Source organism: Aphis gossypii, chromosome X, assembly GCF_020184175.1.
Source record: "Aphis gossypii isolate Hap1 chromosome X, ASM2018417v2, whole genome shotgun sequence".
Taxonomy (NCBI): domain Eukaryota; kingdom Metazoa; phylum Arthropoda; class Insecta; order Hemiptera; family Aphididae; genus Aphis; species Aphis gossypii.
In genome coordinates, this window is record NC_065533.1 from 28,439,965 (window position 1) to 28,465,654 (window position 25,690).

Here is a 25,690-nt window from a genome sequence, read left to right on the forward strand (position 1 = left end):
TAACTTTATGCCACTTCACTCTGTGCCTGAAAAATTTAAGCGCTTAGCTGCTGAGAATCTATGTACCTACTCGATTTGCAGTAGGTATACATAATCAAAACATTCGGAACAATATTTTCGAAAAACGAATTAAAAAGCAGATGCGGTAAATCGTATAATATTAATAATAATAATACGATAATGGTCAAAAGCTTTGAAAAAAAAAAAAAAAACAATAAAATTAAAAATAAAAATTTAAGAAAAAAAAAATACGTCGTAACAACGACTTGGAATTATCATTGTGTATACGTGCAGTATTTTCAAAGCGTATAGGTAAACGGCCGACACGGACATTCGTAATCACCTTGTACCTGACGTACGCGGACGACTGTAACAATAATAATAATATTATCGTTATCGTAATGATATATTATCGTCGTCGTCGTCGTTGCTTTCGCGCTCGATACGACGGCGTGTGGAAGGGAAAAGCAACCGCCGAGGGCCGACGAGTCTAGCGTGTGCGCGTCTGGATCGCACCGGCAGTGACATCCGAATGCTCCGACACTATGCGCCACCGGTTCGTCCTGTCCATGCTGATCTTGTTGCCGGCCGTCCGGGCCGCGGTCGGCGTGAAAAACGGAGGCTCGCCACGGCCGAAAAACGGTACGGTACACGCACACGTTCATTAACATTATTATCGGGATGGGTAGTTGGAATATTTTCGAAACGATAGTGATATAGTACTACCGCTGTTGTAAGATATTACATTCTATATTTTTATGAGATTCTATTAGGGCATATTCTGTTGGTTTTTAATGCCTCGACGGCGGAATCGAGCGCGAGAAAAATCGGTCGGCGGCGGCAACAACGGAAAACTCGGCGGGCGTCGTTTGGACGGCACACCTCGGCCTAAGCGATTAATTAAAAAATATAATACAGTGAAACCTCGATGAGTCGAAAAAAATTCCGCTCCCTTGCGAAAATCTCGATCACTCGAAAGAAAAATCATAGATGACTCGAACATTCTGTGCTCCGAATATAGACGGATAATAACGGACATTTTTTATAACCGTTTATTTAATCGGCTTAAATACTATATTGATGTGCTTTTAAAATTTTAAGTCAAAGTAAGATAACAAATTATAAAGTTGCAAAACTGTACACATGTTTTATTATATTTTGTTCGTGGTAATTTTTTTTTATTTAAATAAACTATAAAATTACATTTTTTTTTTTTATATTGAATATAATAATAAAAACTTTAATACATACCTACATACGTTTTAAAAATTCTGTGAGTTAAATTTTTTTTTTTTTCGAAAACCTTAAGTCTAAAACCTCGATAAGTCGAAAAAATTGCATTTAATATTATTATCATGTGTCGGGTAACGCAACTCGACATGACTATAATAAATCATCATCAATTTTTATTTTTATTTTTATTGTCGTTTATTGGGCTAAAATTACGTATTATCAATATATATATATTTTTTTTTACACAAAACGCCACGAAATAAAGCGACATAGTATTCGGTATTCGTTTCTTTTTTTTTTTTTTTTTCAAGCATTTGTTGTCAAAATTATTTCGTTTGATTCTCGTGGTTATCATTTTTATAGTGTGTAAAATTACAATTTTTTTCATTCGTATACAATATATTTCATTAATCGGTATCTGTAGATAACTCATAGTGGATATTTTGTTCGTGAAATTATTTGAAAAATTCCATAACGTGTTTTTCTATTGTCACTTCTTATACACAGTATTTTATCTATTTTTATCGTTACACCAATTTAAGTACAATTTTAAACATACACGAAATGTTTCGACTTATAAAATATTTCTATAAGCTGAGTTTAAGACCGGCGTTAAGTGGTGAGACATATGTCCAGGATCTCGTGTTTAAAATTAATAATCCTAATTGATGGCGAATAATTGTAAAAAATATTTTTGGATAAATAATAATCTCATAAACAATTTGTCATTTTAGACAAATAGTCTTTCTGATTGATACCGTCGTTATGACGAGATCTCAAACTTTCATAACCGGCGACGATGGCTCCAAAAAAACCCCATTAATCAATACTATTCCTGAAATAATTTGTAATCGTTGTCATATTATGAAGCAGGGTCTGATTTAGGGTGGATTTATAGTTAGCTGCATGCTGAAACATAGGAGCCCCACAAATTTGATCCCCGAATGTGTTGTAATTATTTAACGATAAAATCGATAAATACAAAACAATTCGTTTTATTTTAATTTATATTTTTTATTAATAATGTTGATTATTATAATTAAAATAGTTATAATAACGATCAAAACCCAATGATTTTAAGCTTTTTTAAATTTGCCTTAATAACTTCAGTAGATTGTGGACGATTATTTTCGATATACAAGCATTTATTAATAGACAGACGGCAAGTTTTACCGAAGAAAAACTTGTCACTTGAATATAATTTAATAATTAATTCTAACAATAAAGAATAAAAACACATTTTGAGTTAAATATTTTATTTTTAAACAGTAATATTCATGTATTTATTTATACGTGTTATTATTTATACATTTATATTTTATTATATTATATTATATTTTTTTTTATACTTAATACAACTCTGAATTTTTAAATATAAATTTTGTTAATGCATATTTGTTGCATATTATATTAATGATTTCTACTTATAATAATATATATATAATGACATATTTTGATACTTTTTAGCGCATATAAGTCCGGGCTCTAAATTAATGTATAATAATATGATATTTTAATTTTAATTTTTTAATTTCAATCGCCATACGCTATCAAACGTGGATCGTAACAAAATAATGAAAACTTGATTAAAATATTGTCTGCCTATGAATTTGTTACGTACCAACGATTTGATGTTCCTCAAAAATTTAAGCAATTTAATGTCATTATCTTTTTAAAAATAAGACAATTAGACAAATTAAAATTTTGGAAATTAAATAATTAAGTTTCAAAAATTATTTACAGTTTTTAAAAATATAACCAATAAATTTAACAATTCCAGCGAGGAACATTTAATGTATAAAATGTATAACAATAAGAAGTAAAAATTGTATCCTAAACGTTAAAATAGTTCTTTGTATTTATCTTGATGTTACGATAAAAAACAGCTAAACAGCAGTATGAAAGACCGTTTTCCAAAACACATAAAAATTAGATTTTGTACTTCTGTAGATAGAAAGAACTGTATACAAGTTGAAAGAATGAAATCAGAATCTAAAATTATAAGAAAGCTTTATTTTCTAAATGTGATTGATTATTTTTTGAAGAAAAACAAAGAAAACTTTAAGGCATTTAATTTTAATTATTACTTAAAATTATAATTCGTATAGTTAATTTAAGTCATTTACACTAATATTTAAGCGATTTATATTTTTAGATTCTGACCGGAGTGATGAATGTATTGATTTTACAATGATGTATGTTTTTTTTTTATATATATATATAACACGACTCCTTATGATATTAGGTACTTGCCCAATTAAATTTTTAATAGTTATTTATTTAACTAAAATTAAATAAGTAACATTCTAGTAGGTAGATACTAAATAAATAATAATTATTAATGTTATTTAATAAACAAAAACCACATACCTAAATCTTACCCTGCTAAATAAAGAGTCCTTAGACCTTGAAAACACGTGTGGTGGGCGAGTGTGTGGGTTCACTTTAAACGGACATCAAAGGACTCAATCAAATATTAATTCCTCACAAGACCCCGGGAAAATGGACTAATATAGTACTAACATGATCAATTTCAATTTTCCCAAAATTATCAAACATTGTTTATACGTCCAAATACTTACTATTTTGTATTATTTCATCTATACTTTTATTATTATTCGTATTTTGAATGTTTCAGACGACGATTCATTTAACAACAGTCTAGAAGATGTGGACCTCAGTTGTGACGGAGGTAAATGCGATTCAGACGGACAAGACGTCTCGACATCGGGTTGGACTACCACCAAGAAACGTACGTAAGCTACCCCGCTCTCACTGTCTCAGCGAATAATAATGTTTTCTAAAAAAAACTGTTGGCTAAAAACCATTTTCTTAATCTTTCCATGATTTTCTAAGAAGATTTGAAAGTCTATGTCATTTTTTGGGTAAAACTCATTAGTTTGAAAACATTTTAAAGAAACTATGTAGGACCTATAGGTCAATCAACTTACAAAGGTACAAAAGAACTATTAAAATAATGATTTTGCAACTTCGTTTTCCACTTACTCAAACTGCGTAAATCTGTCGAGGTTTCTAATGTTTTTAAGAAATATTACGTAGAATCAATAAAGTACATTTTTACTGATTTATTTTTAAAACCATACGCAATATTTATTTCGTAATTTTGTATAATAAATAAAATATACTCGATGAAAAGTATAAATTTAAGTTGTAGTATTTTGAAGTTAAATAATTAAACAAGCCTCTATTGTTAAATAAACTTTGAAAATTAAATGAATTGAATTCAATATATTTTAAAAATATGAAATTTACAAAATCAGGAATACAAACATATGCCAAGTATTTCTAAAGGATGACCATACAATTATATTTTTACTATTAATTTTATGTTTGAAACGCTTAATTACAAAATAAATAAAATTTTCGTTAAATACAATATAATATAGTATTAAAGTGGTTTCAATTAGTTAGTAAGTTGTCTACGCTAATTTATTAGGAAGACAATTTTGTCCACATTTCTTATTTTAAACTTTTAAAGTATTATGGTTGTTTCATAAGCACATAGCATCTTGCAAGTCTAATCATACAAATATTTTCTATGCGAACTCAATAACATTTTTATTACGAAGCTAACCAATATACCACCCGTCCACCCGTCTTGGTTTTACCAATATTTTAATAATATCGACGTATCTATATCGTTAACATTGTAGGCTGTACGCTGTAGCATGATACAAGTATAACTAGTTATATTTATATCATGCATTGTAGATGATATGAAAGTCATTATACATTGTTGTGCACATGCAAACAAGTTAAATGAGAGATCAATCAATTTTAAAACGGTAAAAAATATTTACCGGGTAAAAAAAATATCGGTAAAATTTACCAAGTAAATTTACTGAGCTCCCATCTCTAGTTAAAACCCATTCGTTCGACAATCAACCAACGCATGTAATTTTTTAATTGTTCTTTCTAGATTTTTTTTTTTTTGATATTTATATTACATGCACTTATTGTGTAGGTTTATAAAATCCAAAGCAAAGACATCTTACCCACTCTATTATTTACAAGCTCATAAATATTCTATGAGTTTGAAAAAGTTGTATTTTTATCAGCATGATATACGTACCTATATAGTTAGATTTTACAAGTCCACTAAATTCACGACCTTCGTGACTTTCGACGATTTTTTGTTTTGACGGTTGTCTTCACCTTTTGATCTATCATGACCAAACGATCCCCGCCACCATCCATCGCGCCAACCTCATATCACGTATTTCACTTATTTCACACACTTTTTTTCTTTCAAAAATTTCCACCGATATATCTATCTTTTAGTGTTCAATGGTACGTAGTTTTCAGTAGAAAGAAAACGTAAATCTGGTACCTTATTTCTTCGCTATCGTTAACCTTTTCTCTTAGATGTATATTTTTTTACTATTCATTTTATTTTACTTTCGATTTCCTTTATGTGTGCATACAGGGAATGTTTTTCGATTCGACTTATGAGGTTTTATATGGACTATTATTCATCTGGGCTATGGAGTTAAATATTATATTTTATAAATCTCATCAATAGGTTTCTATACTCGTTATGTTATTATTAATTATTTATAAATAACAATTATTATTTTTATACAAGCATATAAATACTACTAGGAGTATATATTATAATATTATGTATAATATTGGGGGTAATAATATAACGGTTCAAACAATATTTGTCTATATAAACTAAATTTACGTTTTTTTTTCAAACTACAAAAACTTAAACCATTTAAAAAAAGAAAACTAATCATCATATTATAAATATAAGTACTTATAAGTTTCAATTGTTATACAATTTTAACACATCAAATATACATTTTCATATTATTTAAAAAGAATAATTTCAACTAAAAGCATAAATTATAATGGGATTTCGATATTCTTTATTGAATAGGTTTTCCCATTCATGTAGTATAATATTATATTTGTTCATGTCTCGTTTGAATTTAATTTGATATTTTATTTAAATAATAAGCATACCTTAAGTAAGGAATCCGTAAATTTTAATTGGCTCGTTTCACCTTACACATTAGACATACCGAATATAATTTGTAAACACGCGTTCAAACCACGCTCTAACTGAGTTGAAAAAAAAAAAAACGATACATTATAATTAATTTTTAACTAGTTACGTTTTATTGAATAATAACTAAATATTTAACCAAGTTAACTGAGCTTCATTATTTTATCATTTGCTCAAAATTAAATTATAAATAATAATACATAAGAATTACTTATTTATTGTCATGCCCTTTTATTAATTTAATAAAAAATGTAATTAAATTTTGTGTTTTCTATGATTTAATAGACTTGGAGTGTGTAAAACGTAACAACAACAATAACAACAATAATACGATTCTATTATACGGGTTTTTCTTTCCCAGAAACTCATTATTGAGATACCTCAAAAACCTCATACAAAAGCGCTCTATATTTTAAACTTATACTAGAGATTATATTATAAACACATTTAAATGTTAATTTTAAAATTTTAAAAAATAAGATGTATTGATTATACAATGAAGCAACTAAGTAGACGCTCTTAATATTTATTGCCAACTTAATTATGTTTCATTAATCTACGTATCAGATTATATCGACTTGGTCCGGAAATTGCTCTGGGCTACACAATACAACCAAAAACTATACTTAACTACAACTTACTAAGGTATAGCTAGTTATATAATATTATAAAAATTAATAATTATTGATTAAATGTCAAATGTATTGTAAATTGTACAATTGGATGGTAGTTAATATTATGATACATTGTATAATAATTTTATCAGATGTTTTAAATACCTATTGTACATATTTAATGACCTATGTACAATTAATTATTTTGTTGTAATGAATATTTTCCCAATATCCAAATATTTTTGTTAATTTAAAATTGTAGGCTTAAATATAATATGTCACAGACTGATCTGGTAATAGATTTACACGTTTAATATAATAATTTTATAAACGGAATTTGAATCTTCGAACATTTAAATTATTGTATTAAATAGAAACATTAAAATTACTTACATATAAATTATTTTGATATATTTACACTTGTAAATTTAGTATTGCTAATAAAAATACTGTTTATTTCTTAATCTTCGTAACGGTTTGAATGATAGGATAGATCAATCTAGTAACAACAACAAACACCAAATACCACAAAACAACCTTCAAAACATATGCCACTGATTATGATTGATCGGTTTCATATATTATACTTTTAAATCGTGTATTTTAAAAATTAAAATTTTGAGGTTTCTATATTGAACTGCCAATAAAAATAACATCTTCAATCAAATATTTCATATATAATTAGTTATGAACAAATTTCTTTTAATTTATGTTTAAATAATTTATTTATAATCGTATTAAGTGTGAGTGATCAAATAGTAAATTATTTACTAAATTATATCACAATTAGACATAAATATAATTTCAAAAACTAGAAATCAAGTAAAAATAAAAATATATATTTAGAATAAAATGATAACTATTATATAGCTTAATTGATACATATTTTAAATTCTGAATGAGTGATAAATATATTGATTCTACAATGATGTGTGTTTTTATTTTGTGTGTCTGTGTACAACATAACTAGTTGAAATAATGCTTCAATTTCAAACTTCGGGGGTGATTTCCAATGGCAAAGTGAATATCTTTAGTGCATTATAGAAGTCAAAAGTAAACATTTTTCAACAGTTTTCAAAAAAATCGAGAAAAACAAAAAAAAGTGACGGAAAAACGGGAATTTTTACGCAAAACCAGTTTTCGATCCCATCGATTTTTTTATATGGTTATAACTACGTCATAAATTTCACTGAGTCTTGTGAATTTTGTTGTATTCTAAGAAACTATTGAAAGCTTACAAACGTTTCTTCAGAAGTATCGTCGGTTTCCAACTAATATATAAACGGTATAAAACTTTTGGATCACTTTTACTGGCTTAAAAATCAATATCTGTAAAAATACACATCATTTTAAAAACAATTGGTTTCTGACTACTGTTCAGAATATTATATTAGTAAATTCTACTTTCATTGGACTCATAAAATAAGCTTATAAGACAGTTTCATTTATCTTTTATTCTGTATTTCCAGTTAATTATTTATAACAAATTATTTATTTAAATGAAATTTTATGGAAACAAAATATTTTAATAAGTGCTTTAAAAAATCTAAACTGATGATATTGAAAAAAAACTGTTTTAAACATTTTATTTAAATTATTATCATGTATAAGTAATAATTAAAATAACCTTTAAATCAGTTTTTTATATTCTCAGTATAATTTTGATTGAAATATTCTTCAAAAGTTGTAAATATTAAAAGGGTTCTTGAAATTTAAGTCGTATTAAACAACGATAAATCAAATTATATATTACAACCTCATAATAGATATTATTTGATTTCATTTTTAAATAAAAAATCACTATGCATTTAAATAAAACTCACTGTCGTATACAAATAGGTTATTTTGGTATTAATAGAATAATTCATTTACTTTATATAATATCGAATAAAAATAAATACGTAAAAATGAACACTATATTTCTCGTGAATTTACAGTTAAAAATAAAACTATAAAGTATAAACTCAGTCTAAGCAGCTTTTATTTTAAAATATTTTAAACACCTTAAGTATTTTTTTTTTATCTATTTAATAAATAATTACAAGTTTAAACGTACCTACTCAAAGCGTTAACATCGCTTTTTATTCTTGACATCTTATAAACACTTGCGTAACAAATAAAAATAACAATAATAGCAATATTATAAAATATTATTCACTCATCAGTAAAAAACCCGAATCAATGGTAAAGTATTATTTTTTATATTACTTTATAGTTAAGATGTATTAGTTTATAACAATATAATACTGTTAACAATATATATATATATATTTTTAAACAATTAATTTAAAATATACCACGAAATATGAAAATGTTTCTATTGAATTACCTTCAATTTTTCCATCTTTTTAAATTGTAAAGAATATTCAAAAATAAGTAATCTAAAACTCTTTCTAATAAAATAATTTGGGATACAGCATTTACAATTTTTTCTAATTATCATTCTGTTATTAAATATACTACTTTTAAAATTAAATTACATTAGTTTTAAAAAATTACCAAAATCTATTATTTTTTTTTTCTTAGTTAGAGATTTTTTAAATAAGGGTTTTTTAAAAAAAAAGATTTATGTATAGGTAGAGTACATAATATGTGGTAAAATAAGATAAGTGATTACATTCCTTTATTTACATTCAAAAAAAAAAACTTGATGGGTTGGGAAAGGAACCTTTGTTCATTAACGAAACTTCAGCTTGAAATGAATGTTAATTTATAATTAAATGAAACAAATCCCAAAATTATTTAATCGTAAAATATAATATAGCTGAACGACAAATTTATCTTTAATTATTTTTTATGTACTGATTGGTATATTAAATTTATGACTAATAATTAATTTAAAGTTTAAATCATATTATATATTATATATATTATGTATGTACTATTTAGATTAATATTAGATTATTTCAGCAAATATTTTTCAATTGAACAATAAATCGTGTCCCGGATTTGAATTACCACCAGTTTTTCCTCGTCAACATTGTGAATCTGATAGAGACTGCTGGCCAAGAATATGTTGTGGATATGGTGGTGGACTCAATGGTCAAAAATATTGTCGGATTCCTTTACCAAGTTGGCGAAATGATTTATTGAAAACCATTACGAAAAGTAAGAACATAGTAAATAATATGAGTAATACCTACATTTACACAATTTAAAAACTGATAATTAAGTCAAGTTAATGTAATAATTATACATTTATACTTGATAAAACGTTTGATTGTATGTTAAATAATAAATTCAGAACAATCTTAAACTTACACATACAATTTCTCTTAAACGACTATTTATTTACATTACAGCACAATTATAAAATAAACATATATTATCGACATATTATTTAATAAGTATTTTTGATTAGTTTTAGTACCTACTCGACTAATACTGCCTGCAGCTCAACCGCAATAAAAGGGATATGAGAAAAGCACTGTTTATCTAACTGCACTTTAACATTACACCAATCAAAAATGTCAAGTGTTATATTATACTTCTTAAATTTCAAAATACATTATTCATTTTAACTTGTTGTTATAAAATAAATTAAATTTATTACAAAAATAAATTGTATTTTTACATACATTTTTGTAAAATATACCTTAACAACGTTGAAAGATATTAAATATCTTGATATATCACCAATGCTGTATCTTAAATAATTACATTTTTAAGTATATGATTTATTATTTCTAATAATTTCAAAAAGTATATTATCCACTTAGTAGGGAATTTAAAAAAATAAAAGCCCCATTAATGTACGATATGGATATATACAACTTTTCATAATAATTATAGTGCATTTTTAACCTAACTTGAACTTCTCAAAAAAAAAAATATTTTCCATGAAATATTTACACAATATTATGTATGCTTCTGCAATAGTAATCAAACCGAATTTTATTTTAAAATCATAATTAAAAAAATATTGAATTTTCTTGGTAAAATACTTGAAATTTCTCGGCTATATCAATAAGAATAAAAACTAAGAAATAAGTGCTTACAATAATTTAGTTGGTATTGTAATATTCTCTCATGCTGTGTAATACCTGTTATAAATTGAGTGCTGCTTTAGACCGTTAGAACTTTGATACTAATTACATTTCTATATAAAACGATAACTGAGTAACGGAATTTACCCACTATTAAATCCAACTTAAATTAAATAAACCTCTATTTCCATTTTCAACTTTGACATAGAGTTTACCATGAATCCATATTTTCAAAAAGCACTGCATCTAAATATACGTAAATGATATTTAAGAAACATCAAAGACATTATTATAAATTATTATTTATTACAATAGAAAAAAAAACTTATGTTTTAACCAATTAAATTTTAAACATTGAACAGATACCTACAATAATTTCTAATGTTCTCATTATACGATTTAGGTATAATATTTTTCTCATAACCATAATATTACTAAATAATAATCATACATTTTACAAAAAAAATTTTGTATTTATTAGATTATAGAATATTATTATTTTTTTTATTAATATAATATGTTTACCTAATTTAAGTAATCACAATGAAAATAAATATAATTAGCTAATAGTTGGTTATTTGTTTACGCTTACGAGTTTTTAAAGTATAATATTTATATTTTAAGTAAAATATATATATAATATATATTTTAATTGATAAAATCAAAACCTTTTTTAAAATATAAATTAAGTATAAATTGTATTACAAAAGTTTTTATACTTTAGAACTTTTGATAATTATTGTTAATTTTTTTTTTTTTTGTTTATTTCAATATCAACGCACTTTCTTATTAGTCATATATTCCATAGGTACTATTATATTTTTCAAACTATTTGTTTTAAATTAAGAGGTATAAATAGGTATGAATTGTCCTCTTATTAAAAAAATAACGTTAATTCACCAATATATAAGAAGTATAAATAATATTACTTTATGAAATTTAATTCATTTAATTAATAAACATAAATTCAAAGTGATCGAATTTTCTTTTCTGGTTCCTTTTGTACCAGTATTCAATTTGATTTTTCAGTCAAAGTACAAAGTAACTATTTATAGTTGAAAGATAATTTTCAATCCAATACATTATAAAGAATAGATAATAACTGAAAAATTTTAATATTATTTATAATTTTTCGAATTAAATCAAACAAAAATAATATATATAAATTACTAAATAACAAAAAAACTTATATTTAACGTACATACATATTATACATATACATCCGTTAGTTCTATTTCGAACTCAATAATTTTGTGCTCTTTATTTTCATTGCAATCATATGAAATACTAAAAAAGGATTATTTATAGCTTAACAAGCGTTACAACAGCACCTTCTAAAAAAATAATAATACGTCAATTCAAACTTACTAAAAAATATTCAAGCCAAACCAGGAATTATAGAGACATTTTTTCTAAAACGTTATTGAAACACTCTTAAACTCTCTTCCACTTCGACCTATCTTCTAGTCTTGACGCACGTTATTTAACTTAAACATAATAATATAAGCTACCTATATAATGATCTAAATACGGTTTTAAAAATGCAATTGAAAAAATAAAAACAGTTTTAACGACTTTTGGCCGTGAAGTCAGCCACCGCCGAAACGTGACTTAAAAATGTTCGTTCGTAGAAGGATGTAAATCGGACGCAGTAGTCAAAATCGTGCGGTCGTAACTTTTTTAACCACCTATAATAACGAAGTTAATCAATACTCATTACACACTAAACAATAATTGACTTAACGCATGTTTTATTTTTATTCGTATGAAGACTTCAATTAAATTATTTACACAACGTTGTCATTTATTTTTACTGCAATATCACCAATAAATATTAGATTGTGAAAATATACTATATATTTACATATTAAATTATAATATATTTTATTTATTTTGAGAATACTATATAATATTGTTTTTCTTGACACTTTAAAAATTCGAAAATACTTTCAATTTTTATCTATTAAATACACTAGACTCACTTTTCCACCAGAAAGGTATATATTATAGGTACACAATAAGATAACGGATTCTACGAAACATATATATGTATATATGTATATTATATTAAGTTATAATATTTATTATTAAATTTTCTTGAAAAGATAATAATTATTTGACAGTCATCGTCATGCGAAAGTGAACCTATAATATTTATAACCTACTAATGATTATACCTACTAACTACATTAATTTAAATTTTGGCGCGTATTCTCGGATAATGTAGACAGAATGACGTAGCATACACGCACAGAACGAAGATAAGAACATACCAGTGTATTTAGCCATGGTTTTCGGTGTTGAATATCTTAAAAAAAAATTTTACCTACAAAATTTGGTTTTAATAAAGCAACAACTTATTTACACACAGCTGTTAATCGGTTTTATTACATAATAATTGATTTTATATGACATTTTCTACCAGCAAGGTATACAAAATATTAATCTATTTTCTATATTATGTTATTATCTTAAGTATATGCAAAAATATTCATAAATACTTTTTATTCATCTTGCGGCGTTCGTAAAATAATCATTATTATAAAAAATATGACCATACTGTCAATAACATACATTTTCGTGTGACAAAAATTATAGAAAACATAATTCAGCGAAAACGAAAGAAAACATTTAATGAATTAATATTTTCTTTAAAAAATTTTATATTTTAAAATCACACACAATTAAAATACATACATACAATATACATATGCAAAATCGAATAACTGGTCTACATCGTTTTGTTGCATTAAGGTGGATCTTTGGTTAAATTTATTAGGTGACTAGCGTTATCCCAAGTTACTCGCACCCCTATTATTTAGCTCAAATCCAAATCTACCTTTCCCTTTCATTTTTAAGCTGCTGCATGAATAGGAATCGGGTGAGCATTACTTTCTCGACACATGTCACCCGAGTTTACCTATGCTGTTGCAACGTGAATAGTATAGTCATAGGTATAGACATTAAGTCATGATTAATTAAGCATAGGTACTCATTGCCCAAAAGATAATGTATTTTAGTTTAAGCTATGCTTCTATTCAAACTGTGATTTTTGAAATTTTCAAATATATATCATAAGGATTATATTATTTCCAAATACTCAGATTTCAATTTATTATTAAACCTGTTTTTCAAATAGAAAGCTTGTGAAATGTTTGAAAATTTTGATAATTAGTCGAAATTTAAAACAGTAGTTTTTAAAATATTTTACTGTGAGTACTTAAATAAGAATAACATAGTGTTATAAATGTATAAACAAGTAGGTAGTGGTTTAGAACTTAAAAACATATTATGCGAACTCTAACTTTAATGTATATGATTTAACTTAGGTAAAAATATTAAATAAATTAGGTTAAATTAAATTCAATGGTTAATCAAATTTATTTGTATTTTTATTTTTTTATAATCATTATCTGTGATAGAAATCTTCCAAATCATATTTATAAATCTTTAGTGCAACTAGTCGCAACTAGATCAATTTACTATTTCAGTACTTCATCATTTTTAACGAAACTATCATTTAGTGTACTGAAAATATCCAAAGGTCAAATTTTCAACGATCGCATAAAATATACGAAAGTACACTTCGTCCGGTTTTCAAAGGGAAACTCGCCATGTCATTGAGTATCGATTGTATCCGATAGTGCATATTATTGTTATTCTTTTTCGTTATTAAAATTTTTTTTTGAGATCACGAGATACGAAATACAGGTCACGAGTGGCTGCTTCAGAATCAACAGTCACAAAACTATTACGATGATCGTTTTCACAGGCCTCAGGTCCAGCCAGCCGCAATACCTTCAGTGCAGCCCACCACCTCCCAAGCGCTACGATCTGTTTCCGCGGAAGTGCCGAACCACCGTGGACTGTCTGCCCGAACTTTGCTGTCCGGAAACCGGAAGAAACGTCTGCCGGCCACCCAAGAAACTAATACGACCAATCAGGGTCCAGTTGTCCATCGGATAAGCGGCCTGGGCGTTCGTTTTTATCAACCGAACTGGGCTCGTCGTCTGTTCAAATGTATCGCCGATCGAAATGTTGTCCAGAAAACATTTTCAAAACTTTTTCGATTACCATAATATTACTTTTACCTGCGAAATAACATCGTTATTTTGTGTTATAGTGTAGTCATAACTATCTAGTCATTACTCATTTGTGAATAATTATTGTCAATCGCAGAATCCATCCGAACACCTGAACAAAAGGATTACGCATAACGACCAAATACACACCTATGTTTAATTACTCGTATTATTTGATATTCGTATTGATGATCATTTTTGTTATTATTTATTATTATTATTATTAAATCATTATAATTATTATTTCATTATTTTTATAATTACTATTGTTAATTTTATTTCTATTACATTGTGTACCATACGGTACATCAACTACTTGAATACTTTATCTAAACGAATCATCCTCGTCCACGTCTACATCAAATCCATACTATACACGACGTTTGGATAGTACATATAGCTACGTATAACTAATACAACAATTTGATAACGAATTATTATTTTCCGGAAATAAGAAGCATACAAAGTCCCGGGAAAAATCCAAAGTTAATAATATTATTGTTTCGTTAAGACACTTTCACTAATGCCAAACCTAAACAAACCCATTTAGCTCTCAACGCGTTTTAGATATATCTAGGACGAATAAGACGACTATAATAATAGTTATACAGTTAAATCCACTGGTCTCGACAATCACCCCTATAACACCTGTCGTCGACTACGTGTCATATCCAATTAACGATTTTGTGGAGACGATTAAAACATAGTAATTTTGTGTTTGAAAATGATAAAACCGTAGATGCAATTGTCTAGGTGTGGTCACAATCCGAAAAGTCGCTTTTGACAATAATAATTGAAATATATTAATATTTAATATTAGTGGTAAGCCTCTGCAGTAAATCGAATTTGAATGTTTAGCAAACAAATTACTGCGTGTTATTTAATTTATTATTAACTGTGTAAACATTGTAAACACTGTAAACAATAAATTATTTTATTATTCTTTAATCGATTATCGGTATATAGTTGGCTTGCAAACAATAACCTACTCCATATTTAATTAAATGACACCGCTGGATACCTGTTTAGTCCATTGTTCGTCATAATTGAACCCGAAATGACTGTGATGAATAAAATGTGACGTAAGTACCTACAATGAGGACGAAGTTAGGCCCCACTGGACAACATTTATAGTGTAGTTATTGCACACATAACACAATATATATACATACATTTAATTTTGTATTTGTGTATTACAAGAGAATTTGTCACTTTAAAATCAGTTTATTGTCCCGTAGTTAATTTGTGATCGCTATTTTTTAAACATATCGATTGATTAACTATTATAATATAATCTTGTAAGAAAATAATTTCGTGTATACCAAGCCTAGCTACTAATGAATACAACTAGATTGTGCTTCGTAGAAAGCATGAAATAAAACATTATTTTCATCGCCATTTAGAACAAAAATATATACTTACACTAGGTAGATCAACGGTAAAGGCCAAAGGCCAAGTGATGTAACTCACGTCATAACGAAATAACAATACTACTTATACTCAGTATATAGAAAGTTCCAAATTTCATGTGACTGCAGATTTCAGCTTAACATGCTTAAATTAGGAATAATGTCCTATGTGAAAACCTTTTTAAATCACATGGTTAATATTATATCCAATATTTTAATACAAAAATCTATGGTATCTCCATCTTCCATCTCAAGAGTTTATTTTATTATCATCCGCATGAACATGACCATAAAAAAATCGGGGAATATAAATGTCTGAATTGTTTTAATAATTTATGGGGGGGGGGGGGGGGGGGGGTAAACCGTTCTAGTTATCGAATTTTTGTCTAAACCTGTGTAGGTCAACATGAATCGGTATCATAATAAACGGTATGGTATTGCGAACCGTTTAGCGCTGGCGAATTTCTTGAATGTAAATTTTACCGATATTTTTTTTACCCGGTAAATATTTTTTACCGTTTTAAAATTGATCGACCTCTCATTTCACTTGTTTGCATGTGCACAACAATGTATAATGACTTTCATATCATCTACAATGCATGATATAAATATAACTAGTTATACTTGTATCATGCTACAGCGTACAGCCTACTATGTTAACGATATAGATACGTCGATATTATTAAAATATTGGTAAAACCAAGACGGGTGGACGGGTGGTATATTGGTTAGCTTCGTAATAAAAATGTTATTGAGCTCGTATTAAATTTAATTTTCAAAAATATTATTCAGAATTAAAAATTGACATTATTTTACGTAAATTTACATTCAATTTAGCGGCAAATTTACTAAAAAAAATTTACGGTAAAATTCCCATCTCTAGGAGAACCGTTCTTAGTTTTTACGACAATAATTGTCGATTTTCTACGAGCGCAAAAAAATTGGCAGCAATGCGTGAAAAAAACCAATTCTTGGGTTCAATGTCGTCCATGAAAATCCCTTTTAAAAATTTTACATTTTAAATATATGTAAAATGAATACAAAGATCATTATATTATAACTTATAAGAAAACAATTATACAAACTAAATACCAATCATACAATTACGCAATAAACATGCGGGTCACATAAGCGACCTGACCGCGCCAGATGACCTGATGTAGTGGCGTGAAAGTGTATGAAAACCACAACACCCACACAGCATCCGGGCAGTGTAGTAAAAAGGATGTAGTGTACAAAAGGCAGTAGTGCAATCCAGTAGTAGTGCAATGTAAAAGAACGTAGTGTACAAGAGCGTAAAAGTGTAGTGTAAAAGAGGTAAGTGTAAAACCTCACCAACATGATGTACAAGAAGTCAGTATCAAACCTCACCACCGCAACATACAAGTTTGAAGCAAATGAATACATCACCAACATCAACGACTCAAGAAACACATCAATAGCGAAGACATCAGGAGGATTGGGCAAGATCGATTCTCACAGACAAATCCCATATATATTTTCGAGAAACTTCTTAAGCTTACTTTGGTTTACCATTTTCTAGGTATAAACCTATATTGGTATATTTGCTTTATTGTTTAAAAACTTAAATTGTTTATATTATCATTTACACTGCCTAACATCCAATAATATTCATCCTAAATCCTATATCCAAATTTTAGTCTTTATTCAACTTTTTCCTATTTATACCAAACATCTACCAATATAAATTATAAATCGAGTCCAGTATTTCATAACTTGTGTATAGAGTAAATTAAATCGTAATTAATAGTGTTCATCGACTCATGACACCGAGATAGCTATACGATACAAAATAATACAACTATCCACAAAGAAGGTAAGTGGAATTTCAATCTATATAGTTTCACATCGATCTATCAATATATCGTAGCAGAATAAAGTAATGTAGACAAAGCATTCAATTACTATCTTTGTCGCGCTCAGCTCTTAACAAAAATATAAAGAAACATCTTAGCTAAGGATGCCTTCACGACTGGCCGTTGGGAGAAAATATTTGCAGCGCTAACGGCCTGAATAATAAAAGAAATAATAGATCACCAGAATATCATATATGATTTGATCAATAAATAAAAATCAAATGTTTAAAGGGTATTTGGTAATAATAAAAACAAATAACAATATTATATAAAATACAAGCTATGCTATATTATGACAACATTAATAATGAAAATGTTTGGTAAAACTTACAAAGAAATAATAATAATTCATGCTTGATTAGCAGGTAAATATAAAACATAATATATAAATTAATGATTGATTATCATACATGAATACAAAACAGAATAAATGCAAGATGCCATGTTGCATGATTAGCATGCAGTTAATATAAATATAATATATAATAATATAAAATGCTTGATTAGCACATGGCAATGTATATAATATATAATAATATAAAATGCTTGATTAGCAATGCAACTAATGAATATAATAATATAAGATGCTTGATTAGCAATTGCAAAGAATATGCTACAATAATAATATAAAACAATATAAAATGCAACCTTGCTTGACTAGCAAGAAGCCAAGAAATAATATAATAATAAATTTATAAGGCTCGTCAGCCGATTACCTGCCAACTGGTGTCCGTTAGAGGCTTCGAACCAGAACGCTACCGTCTTTGGATGCACACACTTGCACAATAAAAAATACTACAATATAATAATAAAATGTGGCAATCCCAAGAACGTGCGACTAACGGGCCACCAGCTGAGACGAATAATTCACAAAAGGAACATGCAATTCACCAATATAATAATTCACGTGTTTCTGCAAGTATGTTTATGTGCGTCCTAGATTGGAAAGTAATATTAATAAATGATATAGCCGAGTGGCTGAACGATACTTACAGAAACTTGAACACAAAAAAAAATTGTTCCACGTGGAGAAAAACAACTCAACGACCTGACACAGCACGAGACCAAGAGACAACAGAGAACCAAAAAAAGAAAAAGATGTATAACAAATTGAGGTTGTGGCCGAAAACTATAAAAACATTGAAAACGAAAACACCAATAAAAATCGCAAACGAATGATAAAAGTTCAGTCAGTACAACTACTACATAATATAATAAAAATAAAATACAAAAATCAACGGTCGCTGCTCACTGTCAGTGCGATAACGGCGAACCGTTATCACAGCCGACACTGGAGCAGCGCACGCAAGCTCTGGTACTAAATTTTGGCGCTACAATTTAAAATCTGTGAGCGTAGTGAACATACACCCCACTTTGAAAGGATCTGCCTTTCAACACTACCTATAATCTATATGACAATAACAACAAAAATTTGAACATGAAACTTTTAAAGAAACAAATAATGATTATATTGAGAAAATGAATAAATATGTTGTGATATAAGAGAAAATGAGAATTTTGCTATATGCAAGTTTTTAAAAAAAAAAAAAATAATAATAATAGTAATAAACATACAAATACAAATTATACAAATTATTAAATAAGAATACAAATATAAATACAAATTTATGAATAGTTTAGAGATGAATCAGCTTGCTCTTCGCTCTCATCTTCTTCGGTTGGAAGCAATGACAGCTTGACAACTGGACGTTTGAATACATTGCCAGAAGAATTGCGCAATGTGACTACTCTAACAGTACCATCAGGACCGGGGTGAACATCCTGAACTCTGACTAGTGCCCACTTTGTAGGAGAAAGATTTTCTTGTCGTAGAAGGCATAGATCACCCACCTTAATATTTCGGGTTACCTATATCCAACGGCCTCTACGTTGCAATTGGGGAAGGTATTCCCTGGACCATCTCCTCCAAAATTGCTGAATACAAGACTGTACCATTTCAAATTTTTTAAGTCTGGACATTGGAACTGCAGATAGATCTGAATCAGGTGGTAGGGTGATAATTCCACCAATCAAGAAATGAGAGGGTGTTAAAGCTTGACAGTCCGATGGATCATTGGATAACGGAGTCATTGGTCTAGAATTTAATACTCACTCTATTCCGCACAGTAACGTGGTCGCTTCTTCAAACGTAAATGTTGCATTTAATGAAATCTTAGTCAGGAGCTGTTTTGAAGACTTAACCGCAGCTTCCCATAGACCCCCAAAATGAGGTGCTGAGGGTGGAATGAAATGCCATTGAATTGATCTTTCAGTAAGAAACAATGAAGTTTTATGAGTCTTGGCAATTTCCTGGAATTGAGCCATGAGTTTGCGATTCGCACCAATAAAATTTGTGCCGTTATCACTGAACAGGTTTTTGCACTGTCCTCGGCGAGACATGAATCTGGTTAGCGTAGCTAAAAATGCATCAGTAGTCAAAGATGAAACTAGCTCCAAGTGAATTGCGCATGTGACCAAGCACACAAACACAGAAATATACGCCTTTTCACTCTTCACACGACGAATACCACTGCTAATCATTATTGGGCCGCAGAAATCCACTCCACATTGAGAAAACGGTCTTTCGATAGTGGTTCGTTGACGAGGTAGTGGGGCCATGAAAGGTGTTATTGATCTTGGATTGGTTCTGAAACATTGCATACATTGATGAATGGTACGATTTGCAAGACTTCGTCCACGGATGGGTCAGTAATTTATTTGAATACGTGCAAGCAGTGCTTGTGGACTAACATGAAATAATCTTAAGTGTTCATATTTGAATAACAATTTTGTGAATGTGGATGACGGTGGCAAAACAATTGTAAATTTTGAGTCATCATTTATTGGTGCATAAGCTAAGCGACCCCCTACACGTAAAATACCATTGCTATCAATGAATGGATTAAACTTCAATAAGCAGCTAGACCGGTGAATGGGTAAGCTTGAATTTAAAGCTTTTAGCTCCAAGGGATAAGCTTCAGACTGAATTTTGCGAATCCAAAATTCTCGGGAAACCTTGAGGTCAAGTATACTCAAAGCACCTGTTATACGTTGATTCATGTGTTTCTGTAATTTGCAATTATGTACAAATCATTGGACTAAGGCTGTTATGCGTATAAGTTGCATGTAACTCGAATACTTTTTCAGTAACCAAGAATTGGATGACTGCGATATGGTGAATACTAATTTTACTGGACGAACTTCAGGAATTTCCGATGGTAGCTCTGGAATACAAGGCCATGAGTCACTACCTAAAAGCAACCAAGATGGGCCATTCCACCATATTGACAACGATGGCAGAGTAGATGGGTGAGTGCCTCTGATAATTAAATCAGCAGGATTATCTTTGTAACCAACATGGCGCCATTGTGTATAAGTTGTAATGTCTGATATTCGAGCTACTCTGTTTGCTACATATGATTGCAAGGGAACTTCATTTTTTAACCAAGCCAAAACAATTGATGAATCAGTCCATAACAGAACATCATTTGTACTAAATTGCATGCCTAAGCAATTGAGTTCATTTTTTACTTCAAGCAACAGTTCAGCCAGCAATACTGCACCACACAGTTCAAGTCTAGAAATGGTAGTAGCCTTCATTGGAGCAACACGAGATTTGGAAGCCAAGAGATGTACTTGTACTTGACCATTAGGACTGGTAGAATGCAAGTAAATGCATGCACCAAATGCTTCTTGTGATGCGTCACAAAATCCATGAATGGTGATCTTTGATTCCGCAGTACTGACAACTTTACGTGGTATGGCTAATTCATGCAGAGATTGAAGTGAATTGTAGAAATTAATCCAACGAGATTGCAATTCAGTTGGGAGAATGTCGTCCCAGTTCATTTTCATTCCCCATAATTGTTAAATGAAAATTTTTCCAAGGATGAGTACAGGTGATATAAGGCCAATGGGGTCATAGACTGAGTTGATGTCAGATAACAATATACGTTTTGTCATGTTTGGCGGTGGTGACCAATGCTTGAACGTAAAACGAAATTGATCAGTAATAGGCTGCCACGTAAGGCCTAAAGCTGTAATCGTGTCTTTTTCATTGAGTTTTAATACAAAAGTTGGGTCATTGCATGCTGCGGGTATTTGGCTGATAAGATTGACTGAATTGGAGCACCATTTACGAAGTGAAAATCCAGCTGGATTGAAAAGCGTTAATAGCGAGTTGTAGATTTAAAAACATTCGTCCTCAGATGCCCCGCCACTCAGGAGATCATCAACATAAAAGTCTTGAGTGATTACTCGATTTAATTTAGGATCGTCTGTGCATTTTCCTATCTCAGCTAGGCAACGAGTAGCCAGATACGAGGCTGTTTTCGTTCCATACGTTACATTACATAGTCTGTATTCTTGTAACTTCTCAGTAGGACTTTTCCGATAGAGAATTCGCTGGAGGTCCCTGTCTTCCGGTGCCACTACCACTTGACGGTACATTTTTTCAACATCCGCTGTAATAGCTACCTGGTGAATGCGAAATCGCAGAAGGATATGGAATATATCAGACTGTACTTTTGGTCCTTTTAAAAGAATGTCATTAAGTGATATGCCAGACTTAGTACTTGAAGATCCATCAAATACTACCCGAAGCCTTGTAGTTGTGCTATTGGCCTTGAACACTGGATGATGTGGTAGATAATACTTTAGTCCAGTTGCTGTAGTGGTTGCCAGTTCCATATGGTTCAACTTTAAGTACTCAGAAATGAATATGTTATATTGTTTGGCCAATTGTTCATCTTTGCCAAATCTTCTTTCTAAATTATAAAATCTCTTTTCTGCCATTGGCCAAAAATCACCAAGTAAATTGAGCTTATCATTGACTGGTAACCTTACAACAAAATGTCCACATTCATAACGTTTGACAGTTGATGAAAAGTGCTCTTCAGCTTGAGCTTCTTCGATGAATTCAGCATTGGTACTTGAAGTAAATAGACTTAGTGCAGATGTTGTGGATAGCATTGTAGCCTTTGACTTTTCCAGTGACTTCTCAAATAATTTACCAACAAGTATCCAACCAAGCTTTGTATTGCGCATACTAATGTGCTTCGACAACTGCAGACGTTCACCCAAGAAAATATCATAAAAAACCTCAGCACCAAACAATATGTCCATAACGCCTGGTACATTAAGTTGAGGATCAGCTAGGTTATTTTTGACATTATCAGGTATGTTTAATTGATCAAGTCCGAACACTTGACACGGAAGTTTATCAGTTATGGATGGCAATGAATGAAATTCAACTGAACAGTGGTAATCTTGACAAAATGATGATATAGTGGATGGCATAAAACGTATAGTGGAAGAGGACATAGTACCAACGCCAGATATTGCCAATGAAACATTTGTTCTCTTTAAACGTAATCGTTGAGCACAAGCAGATGTTATAAAGTTGAGTTGAGATCCAGAATCCAAAATTGCTCTACACCGTTGAGGTTGTCCATCAGCATCATGAACATAAACTGCAGCAGTTGCAAGCATTACAGTAGACATAGTGTTAGGTAGATGTTTATTACTAGTCATTGCATGGCATACTGCATTAGTTTGACTGGTTATCTGCATCTCAGTTTGGGTAGAATTCTGGGGTTCTGAATTAGAGCTTGGGTCAACATGAAGTTTTGAATTATGCTTCTTTCCGCACCTTGGACATCCAGGGTAATAACAAGTTTCAACTTGATGTCCAACATTCAAACAGTTGAAACACAGTTTGAATTTAGATACAACATCCCTGCGCTCAGGCACTGACAGTTGGTTGAATTGGTTGCAGGCATAAACTCTATGTGGCGCTGTACATAACACACACTTTTTAGAATGAACTTCAGATTTTTTTGCAAAAAATGCCTTGGCATCATGTTTTTTGATTACATAGTTAGTTTGTCTTCCACTGGTTTGTTTTTGATCAGATTTTGATGAAATGCAACCCACTTCATAAGCAGCTATGCGCTTGGAAAGGAAGGCTTCAATGTCCTTGAATGTTGGAAGCTCCTTACTTGTTTGTAATAACTGCCACTCACCAGCTGTAGTAGGGTCTAGATGACAACAGATAATTGTTGTCAACCAGGCATCCCAGTGCTCCACAGGCTGCTTCAGAGCCGTGAGAGATCGTACGTGGGAGTTAATGCGGTAATGTAATCTTTTCAATTCAGCAAACAGAATTAATATGCACCTTTGGGGAGTTCAATAATGCGCGAATATGTACTTGGATGGTCAATGCATTATTCTCATATTGCTTGACTAATTCATTGTAAGCAGCTTGATAATTATCCGATGTGATTGAGAATCCTTTTATGACTTCAGAAGCTGAATGAGAAACGCTTGATTTGAAATAATGCAACCTTTGGACATTAGTTAAACTTGAATTGTTATAGAATAGGGCATTAAAAGAGTCAATGAAAGAAGACCGATTTTCAATATCCCCATTGAACGTTGGAATGTTGATCGTTGGCAATTTCATTGCTTCGTTGAGCGATGAGTGTGAGTTACTACTATGGTGCATAGAACTGGATGCTTCATTTGGCCCATGTTTAGCTATCACATCTTCCATGTCAGCCACCAGCGTTAATGTAAGGTCATCAAATTCAATTTGATCAGTTACATTATCATGGCCAAGATCAAAATCAACAATGGCTTCCTGTGTGTCAGGCAATTCAGAGATATATGCGTTCAACTTAGACAAACGGATTTGCAACTGGCGGATGGATGAAGTGTCTGGGTTGAATTTATTGAAATAGTCACTGATTGAGCTGATAGATGATTTCAGTGTTTACGTCTTTTGATCAGCTTGCCCAATTCCTTAGGCAGATCAGTAACTTAAGTGTTGGCCATGATGTTGCAGAAGACTGGAACAAACATAAATATAAAAGTCTAATGTTTTAACAATAAATATGAAATATATAAAAAAAAAAAAAAAATCAGTTGCAAATCCAAAATATTATAAACAAATGTGCTAGTCAAGCTAAATAATAGTATAAGCAACAATGTAATACAATAAAAAATACCAAGTACCCAATAGGAATCAATATGAATGAATAAACAAATAACAACATGAAGCGCATATTCATTTTTACAATAAGATAAATACAATAATAATACTCCAGTGTAATCTATTCTATGACAATAAGAATTCAAATAAATCACGTCGAGGCCACCAAAAAAATGTCGCCTTCAGCTCTTAACAAAAATATAAAGAAACATCTTAGCTAAGGATGCCTTCACGACTGGCCGTTGGGAGAAAATATTTGCAGCGCTAACGGCCTGAATAATAAAAGAAATAATAGATCACCAGAATATCATATATGATTTGATCAATAAATAAAAATCAAATGTTTAAAGGGTATTTGGTAATAATAAAAACAAATAACAATATTATATAAAATACAAGCTATGCTATATTATGACAACATTAATAATGAAAATGTTTGGTAATACTTACACAGAAATAATAA

At 29.6% G+C, this 25,690-nt stretch overlaps 3 protein-coding genes across 4 annotated transcripts; 1 reads left to right on the forward strand and 2 right to left on the reverse strand.

The window, feature by feature from the left end:
* Positions 1-478: 478 nt before the first annotated feature.
* Positions 479-15,210, forward strand: LOC114130567 (uncharacterized). Of its 2 annotated transcripts, none has more exons than XM_027995557.2 (4): positions 479-642; positions 3,872-3,985; positions 9,793-9,990; positions 14,641-15,210. In XM_027995557.2, the coding sequence occupies exons 1-4, from the start codon at positions 546-548 to the stop codon at positions 14,832-14,834; spliced, it is 603 nt and encodes a 200-aa protein (XP_027851358.1). In that variant the 5' UTR covers positions 479-545; the 3' UTR covers positions 14,835-15,210. The 2 variants fall into 2 exon arrangements, with proteins under 2 accessions (XP_027851358.1, XP_027851359.1); XM_027995558.2 differs by lacking the exon at positions 14,641-15,210 and adding an exon at positions 10,244-10,444.
* A 5,135-nt stretch (positions 15,211-20,345) lies between these two features.
* On the reverse strand, positions 20,346-20,855 carry LOC126552447 (uncharacterized). The gene has a single exon (XM_050207144.1). It carries the CDS (start codon positions 20,853-20,855, stop codon positions 20,346-20,348), a length of 510 nt encoding a protein of 169 aa, XP_050063101.1.
* Positions 20,856-22,103: 1,248 nt separating this feature from the next.
* Positions 22,104-25,306, reverse strand: LOC126552448 (uncharacterized). Its single transcript, XM_050207145.1, has 4 exons — positions 25,244-25,306; positions 24,445-24,876; positions 22,433-24,326; positions 22,104-22,390 (listed from the first exon to the last, which is right to left on the reverse strand). Exons 1-4 carry the CDS (start codon positions 25,304-25,306, stop codon positions 22,104-22,106), a joined length of 2,676 nt encoding a protein of 891 aa, XP_050063102.1.
* Positions 25,307-25,690: the final 384 nt, after the last annotated feature.